Source organism: Aspergillus multicolor, assembly GCF_047715735.1.
Source record: "Aspergillus multicolor strain CBS 133.54 unplaced genomic scaffold BDW74scaffold_22, whole genome shotgun sequence".
NCBI lineage: Eukaryota > Fungi > Ascomycota > Eurotiomycetes > Eurotiales > Aspergillaceae > Aspergillus > Aspergillus multicolor.
Window position 1 is genome coordinate 1 of NW_027395973.1, and position 13889 is coordinate 13889.

The 13889-nt window shown below is 52.6% G+C and overlaps 4 protein-coding genes across 4 annotated transcripts; 2 read left to right on the forward strand and 2 right to left on the reverse strand.

Annotated features, from left to right (window-relative positions):
- Positions 1 to 4021: 4021 nt before the first annotated feature.
- On the forward strand, positions 4022 to 6674 carry BDW74DRAFT_56486 (anoctamin family protein). The gene is made up of 3 exons (XM_073733182.1): positions 4022 to 4427; positions 4524 to 6327; positions 6379 to 6674. Exons 1-3 carry the CDS (start codon positions 4310 to 4312, stop codon positions 6587 to 6589), a joined length of 2133 nt encoding a protein of 710 aa, XP_073581409.1. The 5' UTR covers positions 4022 to 4309; the 3' UTR covers positions 6590 to 6674.
- A 743-nt stretch (positions 6675 to 7417) lies between these two features.
- Positions 7418 to 8035, forward strand: BDW74DRAFT_180385 (putative GPI anchored protein; the record flags this gene model as incomplete). The annotated part of the gene is made up of 1 exon (XM_073729731.1): positions 7418 to 8035. One exon carries the CDS (start codon positions 7418 to 7420, stop codon positions 8033 to 8035), a length of 618 nt encoding a protein of 205 aa, XP_073581410.1.
- A 1682-nt stretch (positions 8036 to 9717) lies between these two features.
- Positions 9718 to 11679, reverse strand: BDW74DRAFT_56524 (uncharacterized protein). Its single transcript, XM_073733184.1, has 5 exons — positions 11251 to 11679; positions 10739 to 11191; positions 10564 to 10689; positions 9957 to 10511; positions 9718 to 9902 (listed from the first exon to the last, which is right to left on the reverse strand). The coding sequence occupies exons 1-5, from the start codon at positions 11434 to 11436 to the stop codon at positions 9888 to 9890; spliced, it is 1335 nt and encodes a 444-aa protein (XP_073581411.1). The 5' UTR covers positions 11437 to 11679; the 3' UTR covers positions 9718 to 9887.
- Positions 11680 to 11922: 243 nt separating this feature from the next.
- On the reverse strand, positions 11923 to 12741 carry BDW74DRAFT_180387 (F-box protein; the record flags this gene model as incomplete). Its single annotated transcript, XM_073729732.1, has 1 exon — positions 11923 to 12741. One exon carries the CDS (start codon positions 12739 to 12741, stop codon positions 11923 to 11925), a length of 819 nt encoding a protein of 272 aa, XP_073581412.1.
- Between the last annotated feature and the right edge of the window lie 1148 nt (positions 12742 to 13889).

Genomic DNA, 13889 nt, shown 5'->3' on the forward strand with positions numbered 1-13889 from the left:
GGGGGGGCGGGAGTCGTAGGAGCGGTGTTCCTCGTACGGAGGGCGCTCGTAGGGGGGGCGTTCGGTTGGTGGTGGGGGTCTGTCGTAGGGAGGGCGGTCGTAGGGGGGACGCTCGTAGGGGGCGGGCGGGCGTTCGCCGTAGTAGTCGCGGGATTCGCCGTAGTAGGACATTTTGTGTGTGGAATAGCTTTGGAGGGGTTGTGAGGTGGAAGAGTGAGGAGAATGGAAGGTTGGAGACAGGACAGCGATGCGCCTTAAATAATGTTCTCCAACTCGGACCTGGAGGGAAAATATAGAATTAGAGGGGCATCAGGCTCCAACAACGCGCAGTTCCACATCTGATATCTAGTTTCAGCTCCCATCTCCAGTTTGCGTCTCCTTACCCCTGTTCTGACAGCTGTACGCGCCGGATCCATGCGGAATCTGGTGAGTTGCAGGTGAAATTACGCTCGCTGTCCGCGGGCCTTACAGGGCCAGCACAGCCATTCGTCACAGGAGATGTCAGGAGGCAGAGCCGGCGCTAAGAACGGATGCATCCACCAGGTATGGAGTCCTGTCAATAGTTCAGTGGCTAGTGGTCACTATCAGTTGCAGCGCAACAGGCAGCAGCATAAACGGAATCCCCTGTGGCTTGGTCTTGTTTCGTGGCACGAACTGCAAGGGGGACGACGCTAGATAGACTTGTAAGTGTGCTCCCTATTGCTAGCAGCGCTCTGCTCAGCTGAGAACACTGTGTCTGTGCCATTGCTGTGAGAGTCAAGCAAGAGGAGATAAGCTCTATACTTCAGAGTGAACAAGTGGCCTCAGGCTGCATCTCGGGCTTGGCGCCATAGACAACGAGTGAGAGGGAAATAACCAGCCAATGAAAACGCTGCAGCCCCTCACTAGCCACTTCCCCTGGAAGCACCGCCACGTATCAGTCTTGTATGAAAGACTCCAGTTCATCAAACTGTTTCCTAGCGTGGGGATGAGGATGGAGGAGCATCGTATCCCTGAGACAATTCCGCTCAAGCCACGTGTATGCTACTGAGTGGCTGTGTTCGGCGTCTAGATATGGCTGGTGCCTGGATGAGCCACATCTCGTTCCAACGGTTTCGATATCGTTCCAAATTCTTTTATGGATTTGAAGAGTCAGACAGATGACATGGAATCGTTCAAAAAGATGCTTGAGGTAGGCAGATATTATTGTTCTTCTCTCTCGCTGCGCCATGGGGATGATCTCCTCCCTAGGTTGCTTCTCGCGTACCACTATACCCACTTTGAGCGTACAAATCTATGTTTATCGTCAGATCGTTCGGGCTCATGCTATGCATTGGGCGTTCGCAAACCGGGAGCAGGGGAAATTGTGCGTCTATAAGTGTTTTTTGTTGAAAGTCAGCCAGTGTGGTTGCGCCTCGACGCCAGGGGTTGCTTAGGTCAGGGAGTTATGCTATCCAGTAGCCAAGTAGAGTACGGACTATAGGTACTCCGTAATCTGATTTGGTGGCAAGCACGATTAGAAGTCTCTAACATGTTTCAGCTTTTTGATCTTCAAGGGGATCCGGGATCTATACCCCCCATCGTCACCCGCTCGATAAACAAATATGGCGGGCAGGAAATATATATACGTAGCGGAATGAAGACAAGGCTATATGATACGAGAGAGAGCGCAGATGATCCGAGAGACCAAAGACTGCGTTGTGGAACATTTAAGAAATCCTGAGTCGTGTCAGGAAAGGAACCTCCCAAGGACCTGAGACCCAGGCACTCCTGCCGTGGAAGATCAATGGTCGACTCTCGCTCCGGTTGCATAAGGCCAACGCCACTAGAGTGACCTTGAGCGTACCCCGAGCCCAAACTGCTTCAATCACATAGTTATAAGCAATAGTTTCTGAGAGATAATCAAGTCACGTTGAAGTACCATGCTAACGGCTTCAGACGCAACAGACTACAATATGTTTAACATGCCGAGCAGAACCATTGAAACAGGCCAAGACCCGGGCGCATCTTATTCCAAACAAGGTAATCGAGGAGAAAGGAAAGTGCGGCGCTGAGGATTAACGGTAGTTACGCTATATTTGAATGATCCTGGCTTGGGCCGGCCGTCCATGGTAGGGACTTCACTCGCCAACGTCCCATCATCCACTCTGCTTGGAGTCCTGATCTACAGGGACGGGACAGGATCGACAATACCTAGGTAGGAGACTCGGTCCGCCTAGAAGCACAACTTCAGCTTCTAGAATACTGCAGCGGAGAATGCCTGCTCCATAAGCGTACGTAGCAGACCCCGGGTACGTACCCCGTACGTGTCATCGTGCCGCGGATCATAATCCACCGTCTGGGGATGGGTTTTGAAAACGAGACGAGACCGGGGTATCAAAGTGGAAGGTAAGGGGTATCCGCTATTGGGAATACGGAGCCCGGATACCTGCTGGGGTAATCGAAGTGAATGTACCTGCTTGGGGCTCATAGTGATCAGAGTTAGGGCTGGTTGATGAGGACAAGCAGACTAGCTATGTCCCGATGGTCTGTCTTAAAGCATTCTCCAAGCTGACTATATAGAAATGCAAACGCCGGAGGCATGTCTCAACCAGACAAAATGAGATTGGTTGACGTGAGACTTTAAGAAGCATTAGGCGAACGAGTCCGTCATATTCAACCTTGCCCTAACAATAAGTGGCGAAGGACAGTTTGAATGGACGTTGGATATTATTTGTTGTTCGTAATTGCTGTAGTACAGGCTTTTCACACCGAGCACAGGCTTCGTACACGGACTATCTGGCTCAGCCCATTAGGATTAGAAATCGACAGAGTAGGAAAGTAAAGTAAAGAGTCTCGACGGTGGTCATAGGTATAGTATGGTACAGAGAAAGAAATCGAGGATCGGCTTCCGAAGGCCGAGATAGGTATATCAAGAAGAAATGGAGTGGGTGTATCGTAGTCATATAGATGTGTCGTCATTCAACAGCTACATGCTTCCGTCAGCACCCCAGTTGAAGCTTCTTGAGATTGATAAAGGGGCAAAGAGTACTCACGAGCCAGACTCCATCCATCACCGTCATAACGACTTCCTCAACTGCGGCCAGTAAAAGAGGAAAAAGACGACAACAGCCAGCAAGACAACCAACGTCGGAATGAACATAAACGTAAACACGAACAGACTCAGCCCAAAGGCGAGGTTCTGGCCGGGGAAGACCCGGCGCGCCATGTGTTCGAGGAGGGTGGTGAGCATGGGCATTGGTGTATGTAGTATAAATAACAGGGAGAACCCTTATTCCCACCGGTAATGGATCCAGGTACCTGTAGTAGACTAGGCCGATGATCTTAATCCAGTCTCCAAACCCAGCTCTGCCCTATGAACTATGGTATCATATGGTAGAAGTCCAGCAGGAGAAACTGTATATAACGGAGCACCCGAATGCTTATATCCACGACAAGGCTTGGCCTGACTGCTCTTACTTCAAAACGAAGCGAATGGATGAAAATGGATGCCTGTAGTGATCCCCATATCCATTGACAATCACCCCATCTGATTCGTCAGAATATCAATTCAGACTCCACCACGACTCCACAGTCTGCGGGCTTGTATAGCACCACCGCGCCAAATGCAAGGCGATAGGCAGCAGGATTCCCGCTGAGGCGAGAATGAAGCACTCCAGGATGAAAAATTAGAAGAAAATATGCCATGAGGCAATCGCCGAGGATATACCGTACCAGGCCACAAATACATCGAAATGGATGAGTGCCCCGGCATCTCTAACCGGATGCACAAGCAACAATGCAGAGCGCCCGTAGGTAGTCACAGTCACAGTCAAAGAGTAAATGACCATCCGGCCCCTCCGCAGGCAACCACAAAACCAGCTCAATAAACAGCAATCCACATTATTCCGTACTCCTAGTCTAGTCGACTACGGAGTAACTCCCTGCCAATCCGTCTACTTCCAGCACAAGCGAGAACCCGCGGGCGCCAGGGCGATCAAGCGCATTGGCCGAGCCCTGTAGGGCTGACGAGCTTGACTCCATTCCTGCGCTGTTTGGAGACAAGCAGGGAAATCCTTATATCCATAATAATGGAGAAGGGAGCAGAGAACGATAGTCGTCTGGTCTATTAATATCACGTCGTGGTCTCCCCACCTTCTTTAAGTGCTCACGGTCGCTCTTTCCCCGTCGTTTGCTGCTTCTCCGTACTTACGCCATACAATCCAACCCCGGTTTTTGAACTCTGCATTGCTGAACTGCATGGACACAGTCGCTCTTTTACCGTCTAGCTGGGACTGCTAATTTCTTACGTTCCATTTCTTTTCTACGACTGTTACTGTTACCATTAGCGATGAGCCTGTCGCCCAACTACAAGCCGCCCGCACAGGGGCAAGGGCAGGCCCAAGCCCAGGCCGAGCTGGACAACTTCGGCGTCGACTGGGTGGTGCACTACCAGTTTGACGATATCGGTACTTACCAATCTACCTCTCAACCGGTCCCAATGCATCCGCTACGGCACGGTATGTGCACATAGGTATAGCCCGCTAACGCATTCCACGAGCCAGAACCCAGCAAAGCGACCGAAGAATTAACCTCCCTCCTCGCCGATCTGCACGCAGCCCATCTCGAAACCCAAGTCCGACACGGGCACGGTTCGTCGCTGCTCATCTTCATCAAGGTCCCACGCATGCACCTCGGCCGCCTCGTCCACCAATCCCGCGTCAAAGACTGGCTGTACGGGATCATCCACGAGCTACCCGCCGGCGACGACGACACGATCGCCGATGCCGAGACACCCGCCGAAGCTTTACGGTCGGTCTACCACGCCGTCACCTGGAAGAAAGCGCTAGGCGGCGCGCACGTCACACCGGGGCATGGGAAATGGAAGCGCGTTGCGTCGGCGTTTCCGCTGCACGACCAGGCGGCGAACGCGGACCTGTTGCGGAAATGGAGCCGGACGATCCTGTTGACGAAGGAGGACCTCGATGCAATTCGGGCGCTGTTCGGCGAGAAGGTCGCGTTTTATTTTGCGTTTACGCAGAGTTACTCGTCGTTTCTTGTGGTGCCGGCCGTTTGGGGCGCGGTGACGTGGTGGTACATGGGGCCGTACTCGGTGACCTTTGCGCTAGGGAATTGCCTGTGGGCGCTGGTGTTTGTGGAGTATTGGAAGATCCGGGAGACGGAGCTGGCGCTGCATTGGCAGGTCAAGGGCGTTGGGGCGTTGAAGGTGACGCGCAACAAGTATGTCTGGGACAAGGAGGTGCGGGATCCGATCACGGGCGAGACGGTGCAGGTGTTTTCGCCGTGGAAGCAGTTTCTGCGGCAGTTGCTGCTGATTCCGTTCGCGTCGGTTGCTAGTTTGGCTCTGGGAGGGCTGATTGTGGTGACTTTTGCGATGGAGGTGTTTATTTCTGAGGTTTATGCCGGGTCGCTGAAGGGGTATCTCGAGTTCCTCCCGACGATCCTCTTTTCGCTGTGCTTGCCCTCTATCACAGGGTTGTTGACTTCCATTGCGACGAGGCTCACCAAGTACGAAAATTACCGAACCCAAGATCAGTACGATCTTGCGCAGACGGCGAAGCAGTTTGTCATGCATTTCATCACCGCATTCCTCCCAACTATCCTGACAGCGTTCGTCTACGTCCCGTTTGGCGCGACCATCGTGCCCTACCTGGATGTCACTCGGCGTGGTGGGGACAAGCAAGACTTCCACGTTGACCCGACCCGACTGCAACAGGAAGTTATCTACCTGTCCATGACGGGCCAGGTGCTGGATTTTGGAACCGAGGTGGTGCTTCCATATGTGAAGCGAGTGATTTACCAGAGATGGCGCGACTACCAGGAGAGGCAAGAGTCCGTCAAATACCGACGACGAGTGTCGTCGGCCACCAACCAGGTCTTGATCGACGACTCAGATGAAAGCGCTTTCCTGACCAGGGTCCGCAACGAGGCTGAGGCGGACGAGTATAATGTACACGAAGACACGCTAGAGATGTGTGTGCAGTTTGGCTACCTGATGCTGTTTGGTGCGTCGTGGCCACTAGTGGCCCTGGGCTTCCTGCTGAACAACTGGCTGGAGCTGCGTGGAGACTTTTTCAAACTCAGCCTCGAGTGCCAGCGCCCTCCGCCCATCCGAGCCGACTCGATCGGACCCTCGCTGCAAGGCTTAGAGGTACTCAGCTGGCTGGGTACACTGTCGACAGCGGCAATCGTCTACCTCTACCGCGGCGGGATGGCCGAGGTCCGCGTCTCGTCACTGCTGCTGACGGTCCTGGTGGCCGAGTGGGCGTATCTGGGCATGCGGTTTGCGGTGAGCACTGGGCTGCGCACGATCCTCAGCACGACGCTGCGACGAGAGTCGGCTAAGCGGTATGCAATGCGCAAGGGATACCTGCAAGCGTCGTCGTCTAACGGGGGCAGCCCGCCACGGGGGAAGCTCCGAGTGCGCTTTCGCGACCGAGTCAGCGTGTACACTAGTGCGACCGATCCACCTTCCCCGCAGCGAGACGATGTGCTGCACGAGGATACGCTGGACTGCGAGCGACGGTTCTGGTCGGGGGTGGCCGAGGAGGACGGGGTGCGCATCATCAAGGCCCTGGCGCGAAGGAAGGGCGGGGAGAAGCAGATGTAACTGTATTATTCGTAGCAATAATCGATATGTTGGGCATAGCGCATGGAGTAACTCTTCTGGTCGCTCTAGTGTCAGTCTGGGGCGTAGGGCTGCTGGGGGCCTGGGGCCGGGGCAGCGGGACGCGTCATTTCCAAGATGTGTCAGATCGTGTCGACTCTCAAGCAGGATTCGCTTCAGGATCCAGATCTCGGCGCCTTGGCTGGTGCAAATGAAGGATCGATCATCCTGGCTGGGATTTCGGTTGCAACCGCCCAGCCTGTGATCCTGCAGTGTGTCGCTAGGCAGCGAGATTCTTATTCCTGGGAGGGCCAGTGGGATGGCAAACGTACATCGCACAAGGTCCATGGTTCGTGCAGGCGGTGCGCCACCTGGCCACGACATATGTTTATTGCTACTCCGTACAACGGTCAAAAGGAGTATCGTAAGCAGAGAGAGAAGTATGGAATATAGAGTACTCTATTGCCATGACTTTGATTTTGCTGTCGCGTAAGAGTCGATAATCGAGTGTAGACACCCGGGGAAGCAGAGCAGAAAGTGACGCTCGTCAAGGCAACGTCATGTGATGTCATTGCCAAGGCCTCTAAAATTAGTCCGGACCCGACGATCGGCGCTGGGCTGACGCCGGACCCGCTTTTCCTCCAGGGCAGCGCAGTGGCGAGGCCGTGGCGCAGTCTCGCCCCTGAGCCTTATAAACAAACACCCTCCGCTCTCTCCTCTCTTCTTCTTATCATATCATATCATATCGTCTATCTAATCTTTACACTACTACACAACACTCCACACTCTTACCACTACCACTCTTCACCTTCACATCCTTCACCAAACAAAATGAAGCTCCTCATCCCCTCCACCCTCCTCCTAGCCGCCCTCGCCCGCGCCCAGGACAACAACAACGACGACAACTCCCTCGGTGACAACATCGGCGACGTCGTCGACGACATCACCTCGGGCGCCGAGAGCATTGGCACAGCCATCGAAACAGGCGTCACATCCGCCGTGGAATCCCTCACGAACCTGCCCACCGACGTCTCCTCCTGGGCTGAGTCCGTCGCCTCCGACGCCTCTACGTGGGCCACCGGCGCCTCCACGGACGTCGAGTCCGCGTGGTCGTCCATCTCCTCGCAGGGCGAGTCCCTCTTTTCCACGGCGACGGACGATGTCTCGAGCGCGCTGAACACGATTTCCTCTTCCGTTGACGCGGCGGTCACGGATGCGACGGATTCGATCTCCTCTGCTATCGAGACCACCACGACGACGACGGTTGAGACGACTACCACTGGGAGTGATGGGCAGGAGACCACTACGACCACGGCGGTGACGACTTCTGCGACGGTCAGCGGCGACGACAGCGAGCCTACCGACTCCGATGATGTCGCCGCCTATGCGACGCCGTTTATGGGTGTTGCCGGTATCATGGGTGTCATGGGTGTTGTTGCTGCGCTGTAAGCGGACAGCAGTCCAGCATTCCAACCACAACGACCATATTCTCAAAAGAAACATCCTGGTAGATGTAGTGGCCGGCACATAATGATGGGATCGCATTGAATCGAGGTCTTTGCATTTGTTTATTTATTTACCGACCTGCACCTGCGCCCGCGGTACATAACCGCCATACCACCATACTTGTACATGTACATTGCTTGTCTTGTTCTTTGGTTGTATATGATATGAATTGAACGATAATTGTCACTTTTTAATCCTCGCGTTCTGTGGTTCAATTTGGATACTTTGCTCGTCCAGATACCTACTGTAGACTTCGATTTCAGTCTCCAACTCGGTCGACGCCGCTTCAATGTGCCCCCTTCGTACAAGATAATTGGCTTCGCCCTATTCTATAGTCACCTAGAATGAACCTGTGTCCTAGGTCGAGTTTCTCTATTGTTGATTCCTACCCCGATCTACCTCGTACAATCACAACCGCTGCCCGAGCCAAGCCGGCACTCTTCCTTTGCGGTATTCCTCCTATCTGCCACAATTCTGAACTGCGGAGCACGAGTACTCTACTAACCCGCGTTATTTACCTAGGACTTCACAACGGCATACAATTATTACCCGCCGTAACGATCTATTTGAATCAAAGCGGGTGGGTATAATGACGTCGTCGCATCGCTCGCTTGTAAGGCTGGGCCCACTTCACTCTATTTTATATTAAATCGCCCCGTTATGACATTGTTCACCAGATGGAGCCTGGTCTTGTGATTGTTTACAGTGGTAGAGTCCACCAATTGGGTACCGATGCGATGCTAATCCACCGAATACAGTAGAATAGTTGACACCCGGAGGGAGTAAATAATAGAGGAGCCATATAAGTATACATTCGTTACATCATATACCGCAGCTTGCATGGCATTGATGCCCGTCTCTCTCGCGCATAATCATGCGAAGCGGTGATGCCTCGGTAATGGCTAAATCGTTCCGTACCGATGTCGTTCTACCCAAGGCTAACTACCCAAGGCAAGCTAGCCAAGGCAAGCTAGCCAAGGCAAGCACGTCACTACCCGTTCAATTCCTCAACTTGATACACCGCACCGACAGAGGAAAAATCCTGGCACTGGACATACAAACCCAGCAACATCGAGCGCGGACTCGGCGGAGCATAGACAAAATGTTTCCCGTATCGCTCGATATGATTCATCGCCTCTGCCTCGTCCTTGCACCATGTTCCTTGCCAATCGAAGTGTTGATTCTGCTGACCGGTGGCGTTCGGCTCGACTGGTGTCATACTAAGGCTCAGTGTTTAGCATTGCACAGCTGTGTTGCCTCTAGTGGTGCTGATGTGCGCTCGTGGATGTTTTCTTCGACCTCAAACTAAGATAAGGGTTATATGGTCAGTCACGTTACGAAATAAACCAAAGCTGCTGCAGACAAAGGAGGCGTATAATCTGTCGCTTGCTTTGGGGTTTGAATAGCCAATCAAGACATGCGTAGATTTCGAGGTGAATTACCTGTAGGTGGTAGATATTCCCTTCTCTTACACCAACGTCCATGCCGACAGCACGGCCGCTCTCCGGAAAATCGACCATATGACGAGTGCCCCCAGGGACGATATCAAGATCACCGACGTGTGCCTTCACACCTGATGTATAGGTGAATGTGAGTCCAAGCAATGCTCCTTGATAGAAACGCGCCTCGGCACAGACAACTCGGTCCTTAGACCCATCGTTGCCAAGTCTTTGAAAGTAGAGTTTCTGCACTTCATCATAGGGGGAATCCAAGTTCGCACCAGTACGACAGGCCCAGCATCGTTGTCAGATTGAGACACGATCGCGCGGACTCGATCATACGAGGAGTTCAGGATTCACTGGATACTAGTCTGCGGAAACGTCAGAAAGCCACTGATATGAAAGAAAGAAGGGTATGCACTAACGAGCTCTTCACCAAAGCCGCCTCCGTACTGATGATGCATATTTGTTATCGAGATCGGATCAGCGGCAGTCGGTTGGAATAGCACGTTCCGACCGCCAGTTGTTGCGATGCGAATCGCCTTGGCACAGCCCAGTCGCAAGCCAGGATACCCCGTCGATTCAGCTATGGGTTTTATCCAGACGTTGAGTGAAGAGACTGCTTCGTCGGGAGAAAGTTTGAAAACACCCTGCTCATGCGCACCTATCCATTGCCTGATTATCGCGGGTGCACCTTGGTCGTAGACAAACTTCAGACCAGATATGTAGTTCGAGGTTCTGCATAATCCTTCGATTCCAATGGAGGCCTCGATCTTTCGAACGTTCCTTAATGTGGCGCAGGTTTGGTAATTGTTAGAAATTCTCGGATAGCTTATATATCTCGAAAACTCCTTGTCGGACTCGAGGTGCCTTTCTAAGGCAACGTGCAATGATTCGATTGAGTCCTCTACGGGTTCAGTCAGACGTTCCGAGCACGGTTGATACTGGACGCCTAGTTTGGTGAGAGGATCCCGTGGCTCCTAAAAAATGTTAATTATCGCTGCCCACCGGGGCAAATGATAATGTACCCACCTTCTGAAGAGCAACAAGATCGGTGACAACATGCTTAGGCTCTACAGTTTGTGTTGAATCGATCCTGATTTTCAAGGACGATGAAAATGGAGCGACGGTGAACGTGCGACCGATATTGGTTGTGAGCTAGGCTATGGTCAGCTTCAACTATAGATAACAACTATTCAAAACAGACCTGTAAGCCGCAAAGACCAAGGGAGAATAACGGCCAAAGGCAGTCGTTCTCGGACCACTCCAGCGTACCAACCTGTCCGATACGTTCGCCGTTCGCACTGTCGATCGAGAAGGACAATGCGCAGCCAAGTTTGCGACCGTAGAGATCCGAGTGACCATCATTGTAGAATATCTCTATTCCAACCAGTGGATTCGGCCGCGAGTCCATGTGAAACACAAGGCTTGTTAGAGAAGGCAGAAGCGCTCCGCCAGGGCCACCAAAGACGATATTGTGAAGAGGTTCAAAGGGCAGGCTCTCCTGACGTGAATGAAGGACGGTAATCTTTATATCTTTGTGGAGCGGCGGATACGGCATCCATAGGTGTTTCTGTACTGGTGAAGCGATGGTTGGAGGGGAGACGTCGGAAGGGTGCCCGAGAGGTTGGCTGACCCCAAGCGAGACGATTTTCAGTAGCTGAGCACAGTCTCGTTAGCTTACCTAGTTGCTGACATACGTAGGACATGCCAACTCACATCTAGTCCAGCGGTCAAACAAAAGCCGGTGTCCCCGTTTGGGACGGTGGACTGTTTTGCGAACCCCCCGAACCCTAACTGATGCCAATCCAGGTCGACGAGTCCGAGTTTGTAAATGTGAAGCGCACCCCTGTAAGGCCCTGCGAGCAAAATGAAACCCCAAGCGCTACCAGAGAAGAGCCACATGGAACTGCGATCCTCTCTGCGGTGGCAGCGTCATGGAATCCAAGTATGCGAGATTCCTTACAGTCTCGATAGGAGGGGAAGAAACCAATTCCGGACACAGAAACCCTTGCGCCAAATTTGCGGGTCGTAATTGCCACGTAGCGGTGGTCATGGAAGTGTTGGACGAGTTGCGCTCTGCGATGAATCGTACGGCATTCATCTTGGAGTGACTTGGCCGCACCCACAGAGGCGAGCTGGCCGGAGTATGAGTGCAGTTCCTGAAACAGCCTAGGTGGACCGCTTGAGGTTGGCGAGTTCGGACAGTTGAAAGACATCCGTTCGATCCTGCAACGAAAAGAAAGTTGAGCCGGATAGAGTAGATGGTGAACATGAATCTAGCTCCACATGGACAGCGAAGGGCTCTATGAGTTTCCAAAATCTCCTGTTGATCAAAGAGAGACTTTCTTGGTTTTGTATGCAAGCACTGGCCCCCCGAAACAGGCGACATCAGTCTCGCATATCGCGGGGATCTGAGAAAAGAAAGTCGGCCTCCTGACCAACAAGGAACCTGCTCCGCCAGTACGACTGCGGAAGCCTGCCAACAGCGGCAAGATTGGCCAGATTCCGACAGACACGGCGCAACGTGGCCAGTTCTTTGGTGGACATATATGATAAGATCTCATCCGTGACTTCTAGAGGGAGCGAGCCGAAGAGTTGGGCGGTGCATCCATCTAATTGACGATTCCATGTATCGATGTTCAAAGGCGCGGCGGCTTCGAAGAGATCGATAGAGGGAAGAACATAGGGATCAGCGTAGAGATGCGAGCTCAAGTCAATTGACATTGGCCGCCCAAATGCGTTCTGGGTGTGACTGGCTCCGTCGTAGTCATGACCGAAATCGAATGCGGAGGAGTTTCGGCAGGGAATGCAATAAGATAAAGAGAACACAGACCCGACAATGGCAGGTTCACTGTGACAGGAACCGAGCCTGATGCATAGTAGTCGCCAGCAAGCATCGTGGGACCCGAAAGCCCAGGGCCCTCGAGAGGGAGTTAACAGTCTCCATTCATTCAGGGCTCCGGCATTTGTGTACGAGAGCTCGCTGTCAACCGGGGCGGCGAGGATCTTTTGCCCGCTGATGATGCCTACTCCAAAAATCATGCCTACTCCCGTGAGAGAGACGTGGTCGGGAGCCTTGATTACGATCAGTCCTCGGACCTCTGCGTACCAGGGGCGGGTACGGCGGGGGTCCCCTTCCGGATGGGGGTCCGGGAGGAGGATAACTCCGCAAAAGGGACAGTAGACATTAGTACTCCAGTCTGCCATCGATGCATCTTGGAAAGGATGCAACGAAGGGGGAAGACGGCTTGCTTGCTGTCTTGCGGTTGATAGAAGAAGGTTCGAAGGAGTCAAGAGGAGGCAGGCGCGTCGCCATGTGTTGGTGTCACGTGGTCCCGTTGGAAGAAACAACACCATCAAGTTCGGGATCTTGAATACTGGTTAGGCCATATCAGGACGATAAATAGCATTGGGCTAGTCGAGTGTATTGACCCTACATAGTTATGCAGAGTCTCGTTCAAGCCACCAACCGTGGACTGATGGGTATTTTGCCATGAACCAAATGATTTCCTTCGAAGTACAACAAGCAGTCCATAGTCAATCATTTTACATTGTCTGGAGATCTGCTAACAACATTTATCCATTCTTCCTGCCCTAGTCACAGGATAAATGACTTACCCCATTGCACCCGAGAAGTAGTGAGATAGCAGCAGCATATGGTACACGTCCCCTTAGTAGTAGACTAGCTCTGCTGTCTTTAGAGAACAAAAGCGCGCTGACGCATCTAATGGGATAAGAAATGGATGGCTACTACCTAAGCAGCCTCCAGCAGCGTCAAGCGTCCCGCGGATTCCAGACTAAAATACTCGGAGGCAGCGTCGTACAGTGAGCATTAGTGATAGGGAGCAAGACGGCATTGCAGTGAAGTCCTACTGACTCAGGATAGGACTCTACTAAAAACTGCCCAGGCAAGGACAAGGCTCTATAGGTACTATGTACAGATGATAGGAAAGTGCAAGGTAAGAAAAAAGAAAGAAAGGTAAGTAAGATGTCTGGGCAAGGCCACGCGCGTGAGGTAGAAATCTCGCTTATGTACCTGGCTATCAAGCCCTAGCTTTCGAGATATCACCATCTAGTCATGTTGATTTGATGCATTATCGGGCCGGGTATACAGGGTTGTCTTTGCCACCTCCAAGACGGGCTCTCTCAGCCTTTCTAGATACACTGCTGCTCATCCTTCCGAAGAACATATCTCGGAGTGTAGAACAATCAGCTCGGCCGAAGCGAAGCCAAACCATTCTCTGAATGTACACCGACCATTTCGCCACAGAGATAGGAACAAAGAATCACATCCGAAGTTAGGGCTACGGACTGCATATCTGCATCTCGACCGTTGAAGTCCGCCGATTGTGGGC